Source organism: Halichoeres trimaculatus, unplaced genomic scaffold (genome assembly GCF_033239565.1).
Source record: "Halichoeres trimaculatus isolate MK-OKI-2021-1 unplaced genomic scaffold, fHalTri1.1 fHalTri1_scaffold_16, whole genome shotgun sequence".
In the NCBI taxonomy this organism is placed as follows: domain Eukaryota; kingdom Metazoa; phylum Chordata; class Actinopteri; order Labriformes; family Labridae; genus Halichoeres; species Halichoeres trimaculatus.
In genome coordinates, this window is record NW_027437194.1 from 5,027,347 (window position 1) to 5,047,992 (window position 20,646).

The window sequence follows — 20,646 nt, forward strand, 5'->3', positions numbered from 1 at the left end:
CCTGTTGCAGAACGCTGCAGCTAACTGCTTTGACCCATATTTCATCTGTTACAATGGTGAAAGTAGGCTACAAGACCCTTTTAGCATCTAGTCACCAAGGGTAGCGGAAGTGTTTTGGCTTCACTCAGTACATGAATTTCCCTTCGGGGATGAATAAAGTATATTTTATCTTTATCTTTACAGCTGTTGTTCTGTCCATTGTTTTATCATAGCTTCAGGATCATCTCTTTAGTCCTGTTTTTACAGACACCAAAGTGTCTCTTTCTGATTAATTATGTCAAGTTCTGCATTTTGTGACAACAGACCCTGGGAGTACTTCACTTCTGCACATGATACATCTAATTTCTCTGGTTATTGGAGCTGCAAAAAAGATAATCCACCCGGAGAATTCCTGCTCTGTCTTCTCCTAATGAGCACCCAGCCAAGCTTAATGTAAAACAAGTCGGCCGCATCTGGCTCACATGTGACTACAGTTTTTCTGCTGTGACAATGTAAACAAAGAGGATGTTAGTCTTGTTCAAGTTGTTTAACTACATTCAATTATGAGCATGCATCATCTGAACACAGGGCCTTTATTAAAACCAGCTCATCTGGAGACGGCTGCTGTGCTGACACTAATTTAATATGCAGATGACTCAGCTGTTACCTCATGTGTGATCCAGATACACATCGGCTTCTAAATCTACTATACGGTGTTGCTGCAGTAACGCTGTCATAAAGACAGCTCAAATCTACAACAAACACCACATTACAGGGGGAAGCGGGAGAAAACACACACGTTCTGTTTACTGCCACACACAGTCACAATCTCTCCCTCCAACTTTGCCTAATGCCTCACCAGCTCCATCCTGCACAGCCTCATTGTTACTCAACATCTGTCGAATCAATTTTTAAGCCTTAATGAAAAACCATTCAGAGGCTGCATCGACCAGAAAAGGAGGCTTTTCTTTCCCACAAAAATGGCTTCAGTATTTTTAGCAACTCGCTGTTCAATCCAACAATAGAAGACGTAAAGACCTGATTCTGTTTAATACCCGACGCTGGTCCAAGGACTGAAGCAATGAAAAATCAGTAGCTGTGCGGAAGAGAACCATCGGAAAAACAGTTTTTCGTTTTAGGCTCTGCTGAGCAATGATCCAAGATCAATCATAGCCAACAACTTCTTTTAATCTGTGCTTGAAAAGGCTGTGAAAATTAGGACAGAGGAAGCAGCTTCAGAAAGAGAGCCAAACTTCAAACCATTTAAAAAAGCTTACCTTTTCACCACTTGGACCAAGAGGGCCAGAATCTCCAGGGAGACCTGAGCGACCTTTTGGTCCCTCTGGACCATCTTCACCTCTGGGTCCAGCTGGTCCAAGCTCACCCTGGAAAACACAAATGATAGTTTTAAAACATTACAGCACAAGCATCAGGTCTGTACACATCCTTTCATGAACTTACAGTCTGCTGTTTTTCTTACTGATACTTATGGAGCGTTCATGCTTTTGTTGGTTACACTGAGATTGCAAATCTGGCAAAGAGCGCTACTTTGAACAATGTCAATCATGAAAGCATATCTAGTGGTCCAGTTTAGATCAGAACGGTTTGGTGGCGTGACGCCACAGCGGTGCGACACAGTGTACCTTTCTAACAAATCCAACAAAGAAAAAAAACGCGACACAGTAAACAAAGAGCAACGATTGAAGACATCCAGCAATTCGTCTTCTTTATGATTTCCATGTGGCTCTTTGTTACAAAGCGCAATCAAGCTTTGTTTCAGAGAAAACTGTGTGCTGTCAGGAGAAATGCAGCCACTGTTGCACAGGAAGTGACGATTCTTTCCACTAATCAACGGTCTGTAGTGTTGTAGGCCCACCTTCTGGGATTGGATCGGTTTAGTCTGGCACCTCAACAGACAGGTCCCAAAAGAGTGGAATGGCTTGTCTCTGTTATTTGGGGACCTGCCCCAGGATTAGTCAACAGAAATGTCATAAACGTTGTGCTGTATCGAGAAGAACCGAACCGAACCATTTGGTGGAAACGGGGCTTAGGTTTATTTAGCCTTAAAACTCTGGAAAAATAAGCCATTTCACATGTATCTGTATGTGAAGAACTAACCACAATGACTAGTGCCATCAGGCAGTTAAAAAAAATGATAATCGAATTAATTACAGGATTTGTAATTAATCGATCTGATTAATCGCATTTTAATCTCATATCTGCTTAAGGTCCCCAAATAAACAATCTGAATTCTAGGACATTACAAAATTTTAGTGCAAGACTAATTAAATAAATACACGAAAAAGAGAACTGGTGTTTTTCTAGCTGGGGGGAGGCGGGGTCTGGTAGAGCTTGTCAATCAAAATCCTGCTCGTAAACTACTGTGGGTGAGAGCGGTGTGCTCTTTGGACGAGAGCCCAGCATGGATATGTGGAGAAGATGTGAGATGGCAGAGACATAGCGAGACGCTGCAAGTCAGAAAAGTTCAGGCAGCTCACGCTCCAACTGAGGATGTGTCGTGGTAGTTCAGAGAGAGAGAGTGGCACCATCGTGAGAGGAGACGACGGAGATCAAAGGATGGAGCACCCGAGATGAACGCAATCAAAAAAGTATGTTTTGTCTGTCTTTTGGATCAAAAACAGAAAGAGAGACAAAAAAAAAAAGAGAGTCCACGCTTCTTAGGAAGTTTTGGTGTTTACAGAGTCATAGAAAACAACATTGTTTGGGTCTTGAAAGATTGTTGGCAGCCAATGAGTTAATCTTGCATTAATTCTAATAACACATTAATTTTGAGTGTAATTAATTAATCTAATTAATGTGTTAAAGTGGCAGCCCCAATGATGACAGATAACATGTTGGAGAAAAATTTATTTGACATGAATTTTAAGTCTAAAGTTAGACTCTGCTTCTGCTGTTAACATGAAGGAAGTGGGCGTCATGACCCATACGAGTCACTAGGGGTAGCTTTTTCAAAACCGATTGTTTCAGGTATAAGCTTTCCTAAGAAATTACCAAATAAATAAAGGACTTCTTTGAGAATTTAGCCTTTTTACAATTTCTGTATTCCTCTGTATGTTTTTCGAGATCAGCTGTTCATTACTGTAGCGTAGTTAAATCTGCAGCCAGTTTGTTTACTTATATTTCCATCTGTTTAAAAAAGTGTCAGTCGACTGACTAAAAAATGTCAAACATGACTGTTTCCTTCAGCTTCTGTTTATCAGTCTTAAATGTTTAATGCTACAGAGACAGCCTTGGCTTTGGGTGTACTCTGTATTCTTTTACGCTCAAAGGTCTCACAGGTGTTGTTCAGCAAGTAAGTCAGTTCATCCAGCGTGACCCTGAGTTGCCCTCTTAAAACTGCTCTGAGTGTGCAGTTGCTTAAAGAATCAAGGAAGGCTATTTTCCCTAGCCGCCTGCCTCTCAAAGCTGTTAGCGATCCTATTATTGCTCCTCTCTGTTCGTGTGCTCGCCTTCAAGCAGGACACACACTAAATGACAGAATACAAACTCGCCCTGACAACCAGTCGCAGCTGCGGGGACCCAATAGTGTGTGAAAGGTATCTACTTAAAGCCTTGTGCAGAGTTGCACAAGCGTACGCCCACACTCAAGTACACATAAAACGGCATCAAGCTAACTGTACTTGACTCACACACACTTGCAAGCTCATCAAAGAGAGCACTTTAACTTGGGTGAGCACACACACACACTTTTCATAGGCATACTTGAGAAAAAAAATGAGTCATTTAGATTCAAGTCCATGTGTGTCTCCTCCAGAGCAGAGGGCCTCCTCAAATCCTTGCTTTCATCTGAATGTGCTACATCTCCAGAGAGAAACAGGCTGAAGCCCCGCGTCTCTCTCTCGGGTTTGAAGGGTTTAAAGTGCCATTGATTTCTCCTTCCTTTTCTGTGCTCAGCTCCAGACAACCAGGTCAGGGATTGGGGGTTTGACGCTCCAAGTAGGGGCTAAGGAGAGTTATGTTTCTCACTGTAAAATACTTGTTTTCTCAGTTTGACATTGTAAATCCCCAGCGCAGCTATTCCTGGTTTTACCTGTCAGGCTCGAGGTTTTCACCAAAGTTTTCAGAGATTCAGAGCTGACAGCAGCCAAAGAGGGGCTGCTAATGTAAACACACGTACAAAACAACAGCTGGCGACAGGAACGACACCTTATGTTTGCTCATTACCCACAATCCACAGCTGTCACAGGGGCTTAGGCCACCAGAGGCTAACCTGTCGGGAGTTGTTGCTTCTTTCATTAAGTTCCTGTGAGGGTCAAACTACCAACACGACAAAGCTTTGGTACAAAGGAAGGACATAAGTTACAATAATTGAGGGATTATTTCCATCGCACAAACTTTAACTGACATTTTGAGAATGTTGTCCAAACACTTCTCGACTGATCCTTTTTCTTTTCATTATCAAGGCAGATCCTTCTTTTCTCCATTTTGAGGCTGATTTTATTTATTTTATTATCGTGTCTGTTCCTTTTTGATTTTGTCAAAATTGATTCTTCATCTTTGTCTTCTTTCATTATTGAAGCTGATCTTTTGCTTGATTTACCAAGACCAATCTTTTTTTGCATTATCAAGGCAGAATTACTTTCTTTATCAAGGTAGATCGATTTTTGTATGATCAAGGTTGATCATTGTTCTTAATTATTGAGGCTAACTATCTTTTATTATCAAGGCTGATCCTTTTTTGGCATTATCAAGGCTGAATTTCTTTTTTGCATTATCAAGGCTGATCCTTTTTTGATTTATCAGGGCTGAATTTCTTTCTTTCATTATCAAGGCTGATCCTTTTTTGTGGAATTATCAGGGCTGAATTTATTTCTTTCATTATCAAGGCTGATTCTTTTTTTTGGCATTATCAAGGCTGAATTTCTTTCTTTCATTATCAAGGCTGATCCTTTTTTTGGCATTATCCAGGCTGAATTCCTATCATTATCAGGGCTCTACCCTTTTTTGGCATTATCAAGGCTGAATTTCTTTCTTTCATTAACAAGGCAGATCCTTTTTGGCATTATCAAGGCTGAATTTCTTTCTTTCATTATCACTGCTGATTCTTTTTGGCATTATCAAGGCTGAATTTCTTTCTTTCATTATCAAGGCTGATTCTTTTTGGCATTATCAAGGCTGAATTTCTTTCTTTATTTCATTATCAAGGCTGATCTTTTTTTGGCATAATCGAGGCTGAATTTCTTTCTGTCATTATCAAGGCTGATCCTTTTTTTGGCATTATCCAGGCTGAATTCCTATCATTATCAGGGCTCTACCCTTTTTTGGCATTATCAAGGCTGAATTTCTTTCTTTCATTAACAAGGCAGATCCTTTTTGGCATTATCAAGGCTGAATTTCTTTCTTTCATTATCACTGCTGATTCTTTTTGGCATTATCAAGGCTGAATTTCTTTCTTTCATTATCAAGGCTGATTCTTTTTGGCATTATCAAGGCTGAATTTCTTTCTTTATTTCATTATCAAGGCTGATCTTTTTTTGGCATAATCGAGGCTGAATTTCTTTCTGTCATTATCAAGGCTGATCCTCTTTTTGGCATTATCAAGGCTGAATTTCTTTCTTTCATTATCAAGGCAGATCCTTTTTGGCATTATCAAGGCTGAACTTTTCTTTCTTTCATTATCAAGGCTGATCCTTTTTGGCATTATCAAGGCTGAATTTCTTTCTTTCATTATCAAGGCTGATTCTTTTTGGCATTATCAAGGCTGAATTTCTTTCTTTCATTATCAAAGCTGATCCTTTTTTTGGCATTATCAAGGCTGAATTTCTTTCCGTCATTATCAAGGCAGATCCTTTTTGGCATTATCAAGGCTGAATTTCTGGCATTATCCATGCTGAAATTTTTTCTTTAGTTATCAAGGCTGATCTTTTTTGGCATTATCAATTTCAGTCATCGTTTTTCATTATCAAGGCTGACTTTCTTGCATTATCAAGGCTGAACTTTTCTTTTGCACAATTAAATCAGATTTTTTCTATTTCTAAAGTACATCTTTCTTGGCATTATCAAGGCTGAATTTGTTTCATAATCAAGGCTGATCCTTTTTATGTATGGTCCAGGTTGAACATTGTTTTTCATTATCAAGGCATGATTTCTTTCATTATCAAGGTCTGTAGATTTCTAATATCAAGAATGATCCTTGTTTTGCATTAACACTTCCAATTTTGGTCTTTTGCATTATCGAGTCCATTTCTTTAGTTCCATTTTCAAGGCTGATCCTTTTTTTATTTTCAAGACTGTTCTTGCTTTTGCATTATCAAGGCTAAATTCCTTTCATTATCAAGGAGGATCCTTTTCTTGTATAATTGATGTTGATCATTTGTCTTGCATTATTAAGACTGGTTTTTGTTTTGCACTATCAAGGCTGATTCGTTATTATTATTACCATTACTAAGGACATTAAAAAGGCCATGTAATGCAGCCCTATTACCAAGGCCGATCTTTGTTTTTCATTATCAAGGAATATCTTTCATTATCAAGTCTATCCTTTTTCTTGCATTATCAAGACTGACCCTCGTTTCCAAGCTGAACTTTTTATCATTATTATCAGAGCTGATTTTAAATTCTTTCCATTATTAAGGCTGATATTTCTATTGTATCACCAAGACTTATCAGTTTTGCATTAAAGGAAAGTTTCTTGTTTTTCAATATCAAGGCTGAACTTCTTCCATCAACAAGACTGATTCTTGTTTTGCATCATCAAAACCAAATCTTTGGTTCCATTTTCAAAGCTGATTTTTCTTCATGCTGTTTAGTTTAGACTTAATTCTGTTTTATGTATTTTTGGCAGTTAGCGTGTCAGTTGTTCAAGCTCAATCTTGTCTCAAAATCTCTTGATGTCTAAATTTTCTTCTCGTGCCCTTAGACGGTGAAATGGCCGACTCTGCTCCCTGATCCTGCTGCACACCAGCTGACCCCGGCGGGATTATAAAAGCAGCCCGATTGATTGACGGTTAATTGCAAATGAGTATAATACAAATAAAGACTCCTTACCCTGTCGCCCTTGATGCCCATATCTCCCTTGAAGCCTGGGAATCCGTCTTCTCCCTATAAAAGGAATAAAGAGACAGGCAGATGAAGACGTATTAAAGGAGAAACGAGGAGATAATACAGATGTTAAAAACCTTTTGTGTGGTATTCACACACTCAGACATACACACACACACACACACACACAGAGTTGTAGAGTCTTGGCTAGATCTTCTGTTGCCATAGAAACGCTTGATTCTGATGGCCATTTTTTTTCCGCCTCAGTAGCAGTAACATTCAGATCAGATTTTACAGGATTTCATTGAGAATATCATTAGTGTGAATCACATCAAGCAAGACCAGAATTCATGTTTAGTGTAATTTGTTTCCTTTCGCGTCCTGTGCCTTTTATCAAACCAGCAGTGGGGGATCTCTTACCTTTTCACCCTTGTTTCCTTTGAGACCACGTACTCCATCAGCTCCCTGTGATGCAAGAACAGACAAATGTTACAAGCCGATGAGGTACAGAAAGAACAAAGAGAAGGGACTGCTCCCAACCAATATGGACAATAGCTTTTTCCTGGAATGAGGCAACAAGGTCAGAAAAGTGCTGATTGCTGCCATTTCCCCTCCAAAGCTGTCAAGAAAGACTCAGTAAAGACAAGCGTTTAGGTTTGTTTTGGCAGGAATTTATGGTGCCATTAAATGTAAAAGCACTTGAAACCTTCTCTACTCATTTCTGTGTCTCATCTTCAGAAAGAGATCAGACACTTGAGACTCAAAGTCAAGCCACTTGTTTGATCCCCTCTCCCAGTGTAGGCTTTAATGAGCAGATCAATCACAACCTCTTGTGCAAGATTCATTTGAAGCAATTTGTCTCGCCCGGGTTTTATCTGCTGCTCATGACAGAAAACACGCCAAGGCTCGTGCATCTCGAGCATCTTATCAGCTCTAACCTGCGGCCCAGAGCAATGCACCATCTGAAAGATCGCTTTCATGCTTTTGTTTCCAATCTTTCAAGACAGCTCAAGGAAAAGCTAATTCAGCAGCACACCGGGCCTGAAAAAAAGCTTTTCTTTACGTCACATGCTGTTGTTGGAGAAACCTCCCTGAGGCATTTAAAAAGTTAATGTGCGATGCAATTTGCAGGGTCCCGCTAGCTTATAGCATCAAAAATTTATTTCATTGAGGTTGATAATCATCTTACCTTCACGCCTCGGGGTCCAGGATAACCAATGGGTCCTTGAGGGCCAGCAGGTCCCTGAGGAGATAGATGTTTGTTTAGCACTTGGAGATAAATCACAGTAACAGTGCCAATGTGCAACCACAGTGCTACTAATTCAAAATGTGTGATGTATATGTGTCTAAACCAAGAAAATGCAAAAAAAACAACAAATGCAAACTCCAAAAGCTGCAGAGAAAGAAATCAAACTCACCATGTGTCCTTTCTCTCCAGGAGGTCCCTCCTTTCCAGGGTGACCCTGTAAATTATGAAGAGAAATATTATTGCATCTCATCTCAGCAGAATTACCACTATAAATACTACAACAGCCCCTTTAAGCAGGAGATTAAGTTTTAAAGCTATTGGAGGACGTATCAAAATGGAAAACTGGAATTAGGACCCGTAGAGTTCAATCTCATTTGGGATTTTTTATCTCTAATGCTCGGCATAAACGAGCCACTACCGGCTATTACAGGCCGCTGAAAGGCAAGACTGCCCTTTTGGGACTTCACAATACATTACACACATACTGTACATGCATGTGTGCAAAAACTCAATGCAGGAGCCACACAAAAAACCACACATCTATTACCAACATCCAGGGAAAAAAAACGACTGGAAGAAAAATGATTGCATTCTCAGGAGACAAAGTAGCTCCGCAAAAGACTCTGATGTTTTTTTTTCGTGACGGGAGAGAGGCTGGAGAGGGAAACAGACACTAAAGAGCACAAAAATCAGGGGCAGAGAGGGAGCGCCGAGATTTGAAGGGGAGAATATTGCAGTTGATGGAAGATTCAACAAATGGATGAATAAAAAAAGCAGAGTGTGTAAATGGTGAAGGGCTATTTCTATTCCGTGTAGACTGAAAGCCATTAAAGGACCGGGGGACATTTTACACGGTGTTTGCGCTCCTCTTCCTCTCTTTTTTCCCCCTTGCTTCCCAGTTATTCATATTTCACAGCCTCTCTTGTCTCTGCCTCTCTGAGGTGCCACCTGGTGCCTTCTAAGGCACATCTGCCTTCAGCGCAGATGTCTGCTGTGCTGTCTGTGCTGAGGTGGGAAAAAAGGGTGTGTGCATGTGTGAATGGGGGGTCTTTCCTCTATAACAGCTTCACTAATGTGTCATTTACACATGTTGAGGTGAAATCTGGAGATTTACTCTTCATTTACTGATTAGAAAACATTTGAGTTTCTGAACTTACCGGTGGACCATCAGCTCCTGGCATTCCTGGCAAGCCTGGCTTTCCAAAAGGACCCTAAAATAACCAAAAAGAAGGCGTCAAAGAAGTTAAAAAGTGAGTCAATATTTAGAAGTTGGAGATTAGAAGAATCAAAGCCTGTGAGGACACGCTAGCTCCTGTAGCTGCTTAAATAAGCTACTGTGCTCCAGTATGCTAACTAGCTAAAAAGAAACAATGCTTACTGTGAAACTACTTTTCTGTAGATTACTTTATGAACCACATTCAGGATTGTATTTAAAAAATATTCAAATGACAAATTTGATAGCACAGGCTTACATTCCCAAAATGTGCTGAGCGCTTTAGCATGCTAACAATGATGATTCAGCAGTAAAAACTAAGCTAAATTGAAAATAAATTTTATAACAACTCACCAATAAAATCAGTCTAATACAAAATATCATTTGATACATAAAAAAGGAACAACACATTTAACAAATCCAATCAGAATGTGTGTAGTAGACAAGCTAATGTAAGCTAATCATAACCAAGTCAACGTTTTTAGCTTTAAGCCTTAGTCTGGGATGTGAGGGAAGTTAAACTCAACTGTTGGTGGCATTTCTCTGGGTCATGATAAAACAGGCAACATACCACATTTAAATAAGACATAATAACTGAAATCTAAGCTAATGTTCACGAGTCATTTATAGGAAAAATGTATTACTTCAGGGTATTTTAGACAAAACGTCTGAATTTCTTGAAAAAAGTGAAGAAAATCTTCTAATAGGGCAAGATTTCAAATGACAACTTGCATTATTACCCTATTAGCAGATTATCTTTATTCTTTACAAACAGTTCAGACTTCTTTTTTACTTTTAAAATCAATGAATGTGACTCATATAAAGTCTAATATGGCATTGTTTTTGGAAAAAAAACAAGACATACACTGCAAAAACCTGTGTTATTTGAAGTAAAAAATGTCTTATTACACTTTAAGGATCGGAACCTTTCACATTTGAAACGATATGGTACCAATGCCTGATACCTGGCAACTGGTACTGGTACTCAATGGTACCAATTTTCGGTACTTTTCTGTGTTCATGTGGTAAAAAATATCAATTTGTTTAATAATAATGTTGTTGTTGTTTTTTTTCAATTTAACACATTCATTCGTCAAAATATAACATTATAATGCTGTGTTCATGTCCAGCATGGAAAATCCCCTACTCTTCTACTCCCTCACAGTCACAAGGATGCATTTAGGTACCTAAACATGGTACCATTTGATTTTACATGAATCGGTACCCAGTACTTTTGACCAAATTTGGTCGGTACCTATAAAAGTACCTTAATTCAGTATCCATCCCTACACTCGATATGAGCCACATTCAACTGATCAGTCCAGGAAAATGTCTTGCTTCAAGTTATAAAAAGAAAAGAATGAGGTCTGAATTGCTTGTAACTAGTAAAAAAATATCTACCAATGAGAAAAATAGCTTGAAACTAGAATCATGTCTTAATACAACTAACTTTTCTCATGTCCCATTGGCAGATTATTTTTTACTTTTTTCAAGCGATTCACACCTCATTTTTGTCAAATAACCTGAAATAATACATTTTTCTGGACTGGTCAGGTGAATGTGGCTCATATTAAGTCTAAAACACATTTTCTACTGAGAATAAGACAAAAAAACTTGATAAAATTTCTGTTTTTTACAGTGCAGCAAACAGGGCAACTACAAATGTTTGATGGGCTTATCGCCCTGTGATTTCAGCTCGACTATTGTCCCAGTTAAGGCCCTAATTCTTGTCAACTATAGAGATAAGTCCATAAAAAGTACTCAAACTGTGCTTAACTTATAGGATAAAGTTACTCGTCATATAAAAAGTGTTGCTGAAGTTTCTGACACTTCCAGACTTCTCTTCTGTCTCTGTGCACAGTGGTAGCTGGTGAAGTTGTGCCAGAATCAAAAACTTTGCTGCTAATGAGTTTATTTTTGCTATATCTACTTTGGTAGGCAAAAAGAAGAATTTAATTTTGCAATAGAGTTTATTCTTCTTGCAATTGCTTATTTTATCAAAACACATGATTTTCAAAGTGTAATCATCAAACAATCCTTTAATTTGGGTTTTCATCCACACTGATGTCTTTGAACCATTTTTAAATTTTTTTTTTTTTTTTTGTATTTTTTTTAATATTAATCCAACATTACAGCTCCCAGTTTTTTCATTTATTATCAGAAGGAACACCAACACTGTCCCACCATTCCAGCTGTTTATTAAAAAACTGAAAATAGAGTCTGACAAATGTGATTTAGCTGAAATTGGATTAAAATGTATCAGGATTTAAATCTCTCTGTCTACCAGGCAGTATTTAGACCGGCGTTGGGGACGGGGGACGTGTTTGCATAATGATGTGATAAGCATTTGGAATTGAATAAGATAGCAACTCAGCTTCAGCTCATGCAAATGAAAGAGACAATTTCCTGCAATTTTATAGGTTTGGCTCCAGAGTTCATCAACATTTTATCAAGCCGGCAGTTTCTTTTTCTTTCCTGTGGGGATGCAGAAAAGGCATATTTCAGGATCATGTGATTCCTCACCTTCTCTCCTGGAGGTCCGATGGCTCCCTGTGGCCCTGGAAGACCCTGTGAGGAGAGAAGGGAAGACTTAGACCAGCTTCTTTTCAGGATGTGAGGAAGATTTGATGTCAGGCTGTTTGAAACCTACCTGAGCACCTGGGTTGCCTTGCTGTCCTGGAGGTCCTGGCTCTCCTTGAGGTCCCTGGGAGAAAAATTCAAGTAATTTAAGAAACCTTTTAACGAAACGAAAGACTGATGTCTCTTCTCTATGAAGGAAAGAGTGATTTGTTGCTCCATACGCTCCATTACAAGTGAAATGTTGTTTTGAACAGATATAAATTATAAGGTGTCCAACAACACATCACAGCATTATTACCTTCCTTCAGCAGAACAGATGATCGTTTTTTCACAATATCTTGCTCTGTCTGACATTAGAACACACACATATTTTCACACGCACTCTCCTAATGAAAGAAACCGCTGAAGCACGGACACAAAACACCTTTCCTCTCAATCAATTATGTTGGCGCGGTGCAGGAGTGTGGGAAAGCAGTTGCTCTTCAATCTCCACCTAGTTGGAACAATCCCAACAGAGCAGACGAGCTGCTACAGACGGCTATTCCCTCATTATGAACAAGCGCAGTGAGAAATTGACCTGGAATGATACAGCTGGCTATAGTTAGGCTGCTGAAGTGGATCGAGCTGGTTTATACTGTATTACCTGCTCAGTGTCCTCTGTTGTACTAGAGAGGTCTCATGAGGCTATGCCATAAATTTCCAAATTAAACAAAACTCAAAGAGATGACTTTTTTAGATCCAGCTTCTTAAACATTAGGATTAGCGTTTGTTTCTAGTTGTGTATGAAAATGGGATTAAATATCACAGACGTAGTTGAGTTATCTTATCACCGACCCCAAATACTATTTTTATAGAAATAATAGATTTCTCCACCTGTCTGACTTCCTGCTTCCCTACAAAATGACAGTTTTTAACTAACATCAAAGAATCACTGTGTTTAATTAGCATGGCTAGCTTGGCAATGTATTGTTTGTAAGTAAATATGCTATCCCCTTCCTCTTTATCTGATGGTTGATGGTTATTATTGTTATTGATGGTAATGTCCCCGTCCTTCTGTAGCAGGTACTGCAGTATCATATAGTAAAATATGTTTTATAATGGATCATATCGGATGTGTCTTGTTGTACCGTCTCATGTCATGTTGTATTTTGTTGTGTCTTATTGAAAACATAAGTTTCAGTTTTATACCCTGTTGTATGGTGTTTTATTGTATTGTATTATATAGTGTAAAGTAGTGTACTGTATCAAATAGAAAAAAAACTTCAAATTGTATTATATTGTTTTGTATCATAAATAACTGTATAGTGCCTATAGTGTAATTCAATATTACTTTGTATTAGCTCGTATCAAATTATATTTTGTCATGTCATAAAGTATTATGTTGTATCATACTGTACTGTATCATATAGAAGCGTAAAGTATTGTATTTAATACTACTGCTTTGTATAGAATCATACTGTATTGTATAGTATACCGCAGTGTGGTATAGTAGCTTGTCATATCATACCTTATCATTTCTTGTCTTGATGTATCATACCGTACTGTATCATATATTGTCATGTTATGTTCTGTCATGTTGTATCATATTGTATTGTTTCATACTGTATCAAACCTTGGTGTACCTAATTGTACCGTACCGTACCGTACCGTATCGTATCGTATCGCATCGTATTGTATCGTATCGTATCGTATCGTATCGTATCGTATCGTATCGTATCGTATCGTATCGTATCGTACAATATCAAATCATAACATACTATATTGTATCATATCATATAACATATGATATCATATTATATGATATGATACCATATCATATCACATCATATCATATCAAATATCATAATGTATCATATCATATCATACTGTTACAAACTGAATCATATTCTATTGTCTTTTATCATGTTCCACTGTACTTTTTGGAACTTTATCGTATCAACTTTTATCATATTGTATCATGTCATATTGTTTCACATCATTTCATATTGTTTCATTTCATATCATATCATATCAAATCACATCAGATCAAATCATATCATATTATATTGTTCCAAACTGTATCATATCATATTGTTTCACATCATTTTGTATTGTACAATATTATATTTTATTGTATCATATCATATTAAATCTATCATATCATATCATATCATATCATATCATATCATATCATATCATATCATATCATATCATATCATAACATATCATATCATATCATATTATATCATATCATATCATATCATATCATAGCATATCATATCATAGCATATCATATCATATCATATCATATCATATCATATTGTTTCAAACTGTATCATATTCTATTGTCTAACATCATATGTTCTGGTAGTCTTTGGTTCTTTATTGTACTTTTATTATATTGCTCTGTGTTGTATCGTATCATATCATGTCTTGTCATATCTCATTTTATCATATCAGACCATATGCTTATCGCACTGTATTGTATTCAATTGTGTTGTATCATGTAGTGACATACCTTATGGCAGGGGTTCTCAAACTTTTTTAGACCATGAACCCCTTTCAGATGAGACCCTCTCGTTTTCGTTGTAATGAGCATAATATAAACGCAATGTAACAATCTACTATATTGTACTTTTCAATGATGGAATCAGGCTACATTTGTCATTTCCAATTTATCCATTTTGTAAACTTTGAGAAAATTTTGGCCTCCAAGTTTTTTTGTTTTGAAGGTTTTTCTCTATTCTTACACAGAATTAAGTGATAGACAAGTCACGATCATATTAGAATAAATCTTTTGGCACAAAACTAAATTAGGCAGAGTAATGTAAATAAGGTTTTATGGTTTTCAGTCATTAAACTGAATAAACTTCATTATTTTAGCACTCCTGAGTAGAAGCAATAGCACCAGTCCAAGTTCTAACTCTGACAAAATGCTTGTTATACTTTAATCACAATGTAAAGAATTTAAATTTCACTCACTATGTTTCCTTTGGGTCCGGGCTGGCCATCCATCCCAGTGACGCCCTGAAACAGATGAAGCAAACACACCATTAAGGATGCACAGGGGGAAGGCAGAGAATTTAAAACAGACTGAAAATGTTATAATTTGGATGAACAAAAGCTCAAAACAAACAAACAAAAACTGTTTTTGGACCAGATGTCTGTTTTTTCACTTCACTGTATGAATTTAAAATTTTGATTTATTGGATTTGGGATCTCTACAACCTGCACGGGGAAATCAGCTCAAAATAAGCCGCATGATTGATGCGCTCTGCTCGTGTTAAATTAAATAAGCAGAAAGAATACAAACATTAGGTTTAAGCTCTGCTCTGCTGCAGACATTACTCTGATATGCTGAAGCTAAACTCAATAACATATTCTGCTCTTTGTGTGTGCTGTCTGAAACATATTGAGTTTGTATTTCCCTGTGGGTGCTGCGCGCTTTGTGTTTTGCTCTCGTTGCTTGTGAGACGGAAGAAAGAATTGATTCTGCTTTGTAAACAGTATATCTGATGAAAAAGGGTGGATATGAAAAGGTGTGGGGCAAAGGCGGGGTGACTTACAGGGGGTCCAGAAGGTCCCTGGGGTCCTTTGGGTCCCAGCAAACCACGGGGCCCCTAAAGGGAAGATGAATACACGAAAAATGAGATTGAGGAAGATATCAAACCTGTGAAAGAACTGTTGAATAATTACATCTTTCCAGCTTAGTCATGTCTCAAAATGCTTCCTAAATGTCCTTGAGGTTATTCTGCAGAGTCAGATTTTGAAGGAAAAACTGAATCATCCTCTCTTTTATAATTTACTACACGTTAATTCCCCACAGCTACGCCTATCAAACGCTGCTTTGAATCCCTGCATTCTGCCTTGCAGCTACAGTTACCCTGAAAAGACAAGTTGTCCTGTGTGTGTGTGGTTTCAAACCCATTCAGCACACCCTGGTGGACAAAAAAAGTCATAACAGGAGAATATCAAGGGCTCCTTGGTTGCTCTGTGGGGAATATCCTGCACTGGAGAGTGGGAGGCTATTATAACAAGCTTGATGTGAGCTGCCTGCAATCCCCACCTCCAAAGGCACTCTTGTTCTGGTGTAGCGCTAGCATAATAATCACACACTTCCTGCTTTAAAAAAACGAAATCTACATATATATGAACATGACCAGATGATGTATGATCTCATCAGCCTGCATGATTGTTCGCTATCACAATGACACGCTCTATCATACAATCTCTCCGTGAAAGGCTGGGCAGCAACACGAATGATCACTCACTGGTTCACCAGGAAGTCCCCTGGGTCCGATCTCTCCATCATCTCCCTGGGAAAGAGAAGAGAAAGAGAAAGAGGGTTAGAAAGAAGAACAAGCTGTGAATGATAATGGAGGAGAGGAAAAGTGTGTGTGTGCGTCTGTGTGTGTGTGTGTGTGTGTGGAATGAGAGGTAATGGGAAGGCACAAAGAAGAAAAAAGGCAAAAGGGGATCAGGTTGCGTCAGCTGTGGGTAATGAGGGTGAGGAGGGAGATTAGAAGGAGATAAAGGTGCCAGGGATCAGAAATATTAGGGAGTAAATTAAGTTAGAGGAGGAAGTGGATGTAGCCAGGAAGCAGGTTTGGTCAAAATGAAACCAAATATTACGGATATTCTCAGAAAAAAGGATAGAAAAATGACCAAATGAAAGAAAAAGAGAGAAGTGAAGTTGTATGTCTGTCTTTTTTACCCTCTCTCCGTCCTCTCCAGGTCCACCAGGAGGTCCAGAAGGTCCAGGTTCACCCTACAACAAAGGACACGCAGATTCAACATTTGCACACAATTCTGCACAAATACACACTTTTTACAGTGCCAAAAAAAACAACTTACTCTGTGTCCTTTTTCACCAGGGAGACCAGCCAGACCATCAAACCCACGGTCTCCCTGAGGAGCAGAGAAAAACATGAGTCACATACCTCCTCGCACAGGCTTCAAAAAAACACTTTGAAAGTGGATGATGATGAAATACGGAGCATTGAAGTGCATGACGAAATTTGATAGAGGAGCCACCTTTGGTCCGGACTGCCCCGGCATGCCCCTGGCACCATCAGCTCCAGAACGACCCTGAAATAATAACAACAGTTATGTAACATGTCTGCACGCATGAAGACTGGAATACTGGCTTTAATCAGCACTTCTACATGAATAAAAATCTTTTTTTTATTCTAAGATTAAAGATAAAATCCATCAGTGCTCAGTTTGTGTCGTGCTTACTCTTCTGCCAGGCTTCCCAGGGGGTCCAGAGGGTCCCAAAGGTCCACGTGGTCCCTGAAACAAGAAACTTTGGTTTCAATTTAAACTTTCTATAGTTTCATTCTTCCCCCAATTTAGAAAAGAGAAACAGAAACAGTTGCCTTCAACGGTGGCAAACCTCATTCCCTGAAACAAATGTAAAAGCTCAGGTAGTGAAGTTGTCAGACTGAGTAGTTTTAAATTCAGTTGTTTCTGTTTCATTTGCATTTTCACATCCCTTACCTGAGGACCTGCTTCTCCAGACTCTCCCTTCAGCCCTGACACACCAGGAGGACCCTGAGGAGGAATTAAGATGAAGATTAGATTTGACGCTTAAGTAAAACAAGTTTCCACCTCATTACAAAATTTTTGTGCAGAACTTGTTAAAACTTGGGTTTGGTGTTCGTTTGTTAGGTGATTCTGTGATACACACCAGAGGGCCGGGTCTGCCGGTCAAACCCATCGGACCTGTCGGGCCGCGCATCGCCAGCTGGAAAAAAACAGGTCAACAGAATTAAAAAGAGTGAAAACTGTTCATTCTGTGAGTGTTTGTACATCGTAAGTAACAAGGAGGGTGTTTACATGATAAATAACGATGATAAGAAAGATGTTTGATGTTGAAACCTGTTGTTAGATCTACTTCCTGTTTAAATCATTACATCTGAATTATATTCAAACACTATCAGAAGAGGTAGTTAATCTAAAAACAAATACATGGAGTGTTCACAAAACAATTGAATGAATGTAACGACACAAAAAGAAGAAGAAGAAAAACATTAAGACAGAAAATGGTTATGAAAGAGAGTGCGCACATGCTGAAGGGTTAAAATCTAGTTTTTAAAAATGACTGTATTCAAGAATAAAATTAGAAGAGAAAGAGAAAAAATACAAAAGCAACAGGTTTAACCTCTTAAGACCAGAGCTTTTGTCTGGTGTGCATTTTTTATTTCTAAACTAAACTTTTCATTGCACAGGGAGTTTGATTATTTGTGTTTGCGTGTTTTAAGTTTTGTGGATTTCACCAAACAATGACATGAGCAATGTGCCTGAATGTGGCTAATAGGTCAAAGTTTTAAAAAATGAAGTATCATGGGTGTGAGAAGCAGAAATGTTATGTCCACATTAGGGATGGGTACCTTTCACATTTGAAACGATAAGGTACCAATACCCCGTACTTGGCAATTGGTATTGGTAAAAAAATATCATTTTGTTTAATAATACTTTTTTTATTTAACATATTTTTTTCGTCAATATATAACCTTGAAATGCTGTGTTCATGTTCAGCACGGAAAATCGCCTACTCTAGTACCTAAACATGGCACCTTTTGATTTTACATGAATCGGTACCTGGTACTTTTGACAGAATTCGGTGGGTACCTATAAAAGTACCTAATTCGGTACCCATCCCTAGTCCACATATGTAGACGCTGGGTCTTAAGAGGATAAAAAAAAGGTTGAAAGAAAAGAAATAATTACAAAAAAACCATCAATATGAGGTGAAAGACAAATACTAAAGATCTGAGAAATATGAGACAAAAAGGACAAAAACAAAAAAAGTAGAACAAAACAGAAAAAGGAAAAAGCAAACAAAAATATTACAGACTTGATTAGATAAGAATAGATTAGATTTGATTTATCGCAAATGAGAAAGAGAAAAAAAAAGTACACAATTTGTTGGTGAAAGAGCAACGATAATACAATAATCTGACTCGTAACAATGAAAGCAACAACCAAAAAAAGAATTAAATCAAATGTTTGAGACGGGACAGGAAGAAGTAAAAAGCTCATATGAACCTTTCCCTACATATTAAATCTCATTGAAGTATACTTTAGAATTATATAAGACATAATATTAAATAATCTATTTCCTTAACGATTTGAAAATAAAAAAGAACAAAAACTCATTTATCAGATTCAGACATTAAAAGAAAAAAACAAGACAGGAAAATGAGCTTTAAATGGAGTTTAAAGTCTGCTGCAGTGTGGTGTGTCTGTGTGCTGCTCTGTTACCCTAGCTTGCTGCATGATGGCTTGCATCTGGGCCTCCTGTGCTGATACAGCAGGTCCTTTCTGTCCCGAGTCACCTCCAGAGCTCATCCTGAACTGTGGAGGGAAAGAAAAGAAAGAAAAGGATCTTATCTTCTCACTGTAAAAGAAATATTTCAGTTTTTCTCAAACTGACATCCATTCCCTTTGGTGTCTTTTATATTTGGTTGATACAGCAGACTTGACTTGAAACTATGCAACAGATGTTAAACTAAGCACCATCTTCCAGCTGCCAAAAGGCTTCTTCCACAAGGCAAGAGCATCACGTTCTACTGACATCTGGTGGTGGGAAGCCGGTATTGCGTGTGTTTGAATTTCAGAGCCTGTGGTGCAACACTTTCTGTTCAGGCCAGGCATCTTGGGCTGGGTTACACAGCACACACACAGCCCTCAGGAGACCGACTGATGCTGTGCAGCACCGCGGTGAAATACAGCGCAGGGTTTCATCACAGGAACGTTGTTACCAAGAAGCACAAATACAAACATCTGATCCTAAACATCAGGGCTGAGTCAGATCGACTCCAGCATTTCTTCTCCTTCTGTCTAGGTTTGATTAGCCGCTGGCCTTTTTCTTCGCTATCTCACTCTTAATCAAATATATGCAACTATTTCTTTTTTCTTCTTGCCAGTCTGTGAGCCAATCGGTCTGCCTTCCATTCTTTTCGACTTCATCTTTTTCGTCATTCTTCTTCTACTAACATTCCCATGCATTCATTACTGACATTGAACAAAATGTTCTGCCACATCAAACTGTAATTTGCAACACTGAAGACAGAGAAAAGAAAGCCCTGTGATCAGAAACCGCCCCGTCAACAGAAAACAAAATGAAGATGCATCACTCGTGAGGCGTTTAAGGAAAACTACAGACCAAAGATTTGTCATTTTGCTCGAGTGTTGATATCACAGAACCAGAGAGTGGGCTGCTGAAAGAAGGGGTGAAACAACAATGCATGTTTCTCATTAGCCTCGGAGCTCAAGGATCGGATTACAAGTGGCGCTTTCTGCCAGTGGATACAGCAGAGAGACTGGAGTTCCTGTCCAGACGGAGCCTGACACATGGCTCACCCAGACGGCTCTGTGGACCCCCGAAACCACAGCCTCACATCTGCGCAACTAATCAGCCCAAACAGCAGCGGCAGTTTGGTACATTTTTCCAAATACAAGGAAAATAAAGTTTGAAAAAAAAGGAGGCAGTGGAGGAAGTTATTGGGGAGGCTGTGGAAGTGTTGCAGGCGAATCATTGGACGCAGCTGAGGCTACACAGAGAAGCAACAAGCTAGACGACTTCCTGGAACGTTACACGATAGCATAGCTTACGTTTTTTTCAAAGCAGAGAATGTGG

At 38.5% G+C, this 20,646-nt stretch overlaps 1 protein-coding gene across 2 annotated transcripts in view; it reads right to left on the minus strand.

The window, feature by feature from the left end:
- col5a1 (procollagen, type V, alpha 1) overlaps window positions 1–20,646 on the minus strand; it is a 119,407-nt gene that overhangs the window by 34,355 nt on the left and 64,406 nt on the right. For both annotated transcript variants that reach the window (XM_074689819.1, XM_074689818.1), the window contains exons 13-30: window positions 19,269–19,361; window positions 17,692–17,748; window positions 17,502–17,555; window positions 17,241–17,294; window positions 17,037–17,090; window positions 16,857–16,910; window positions 16,717–16,770; window positions 16,274–16,318; window positions 15,569–15,622; window positions 14,985–15,029; window positions 12,094–12,147; window positions 11,967–12,011; window positions 9,388–9,441; window positions 8,400–8,444; window positions 8,171–8,224; window positions 7,402–7,446; window positions 6,988–7,041; window positions 1,257–1,364 (exon numbers count right to left, since the gene is read on the minus strand). In XM_074689819.1, the coding sequence (XP_074545920.1) occupies window positions 1,257–1,364; window positions 6,988–7,041; window positions 7,402–7,446; window positions 8,171–8,224; window positions 8,400–8,444; window positions 9,388–9,441; window positions 11,967–12,011; window positions 12,094–12,147; window positions 14,985–15,029; window positions 15,569–15,622; window positions 16,274–16,318; window positions 16,717–16,770; window positions 16,857–16,910; window positions 17,037–17,090; window positions 17,241–17,294; window positions 17,502–17,555; window positions 17,692–17,748; window positions 19,269–19,361 (1,023 nt within the window). The remainder of the gene's footprint in view (window positions 1–1,256; window positions 1,365–6,987; window positions 7,042–7,401; window positions 7,447–8,170; window positions 8,225–8,399; window positions 8,445–9,387; window positions 9,442–11,966; window positions 12,012–12,093; window positions 12,148–14,984; window positions 15,030–15,568; window positions 15,623–16,273; window positions 16,319–16,716; window positions 16,771–16,856; window positions 16,911–17,036; window positions 17,091–17,240; window positions 17,295–17,501; window positions 17,556–17,691; window positions 17,749–19,268; window positions 19,362–20,646) is intronic.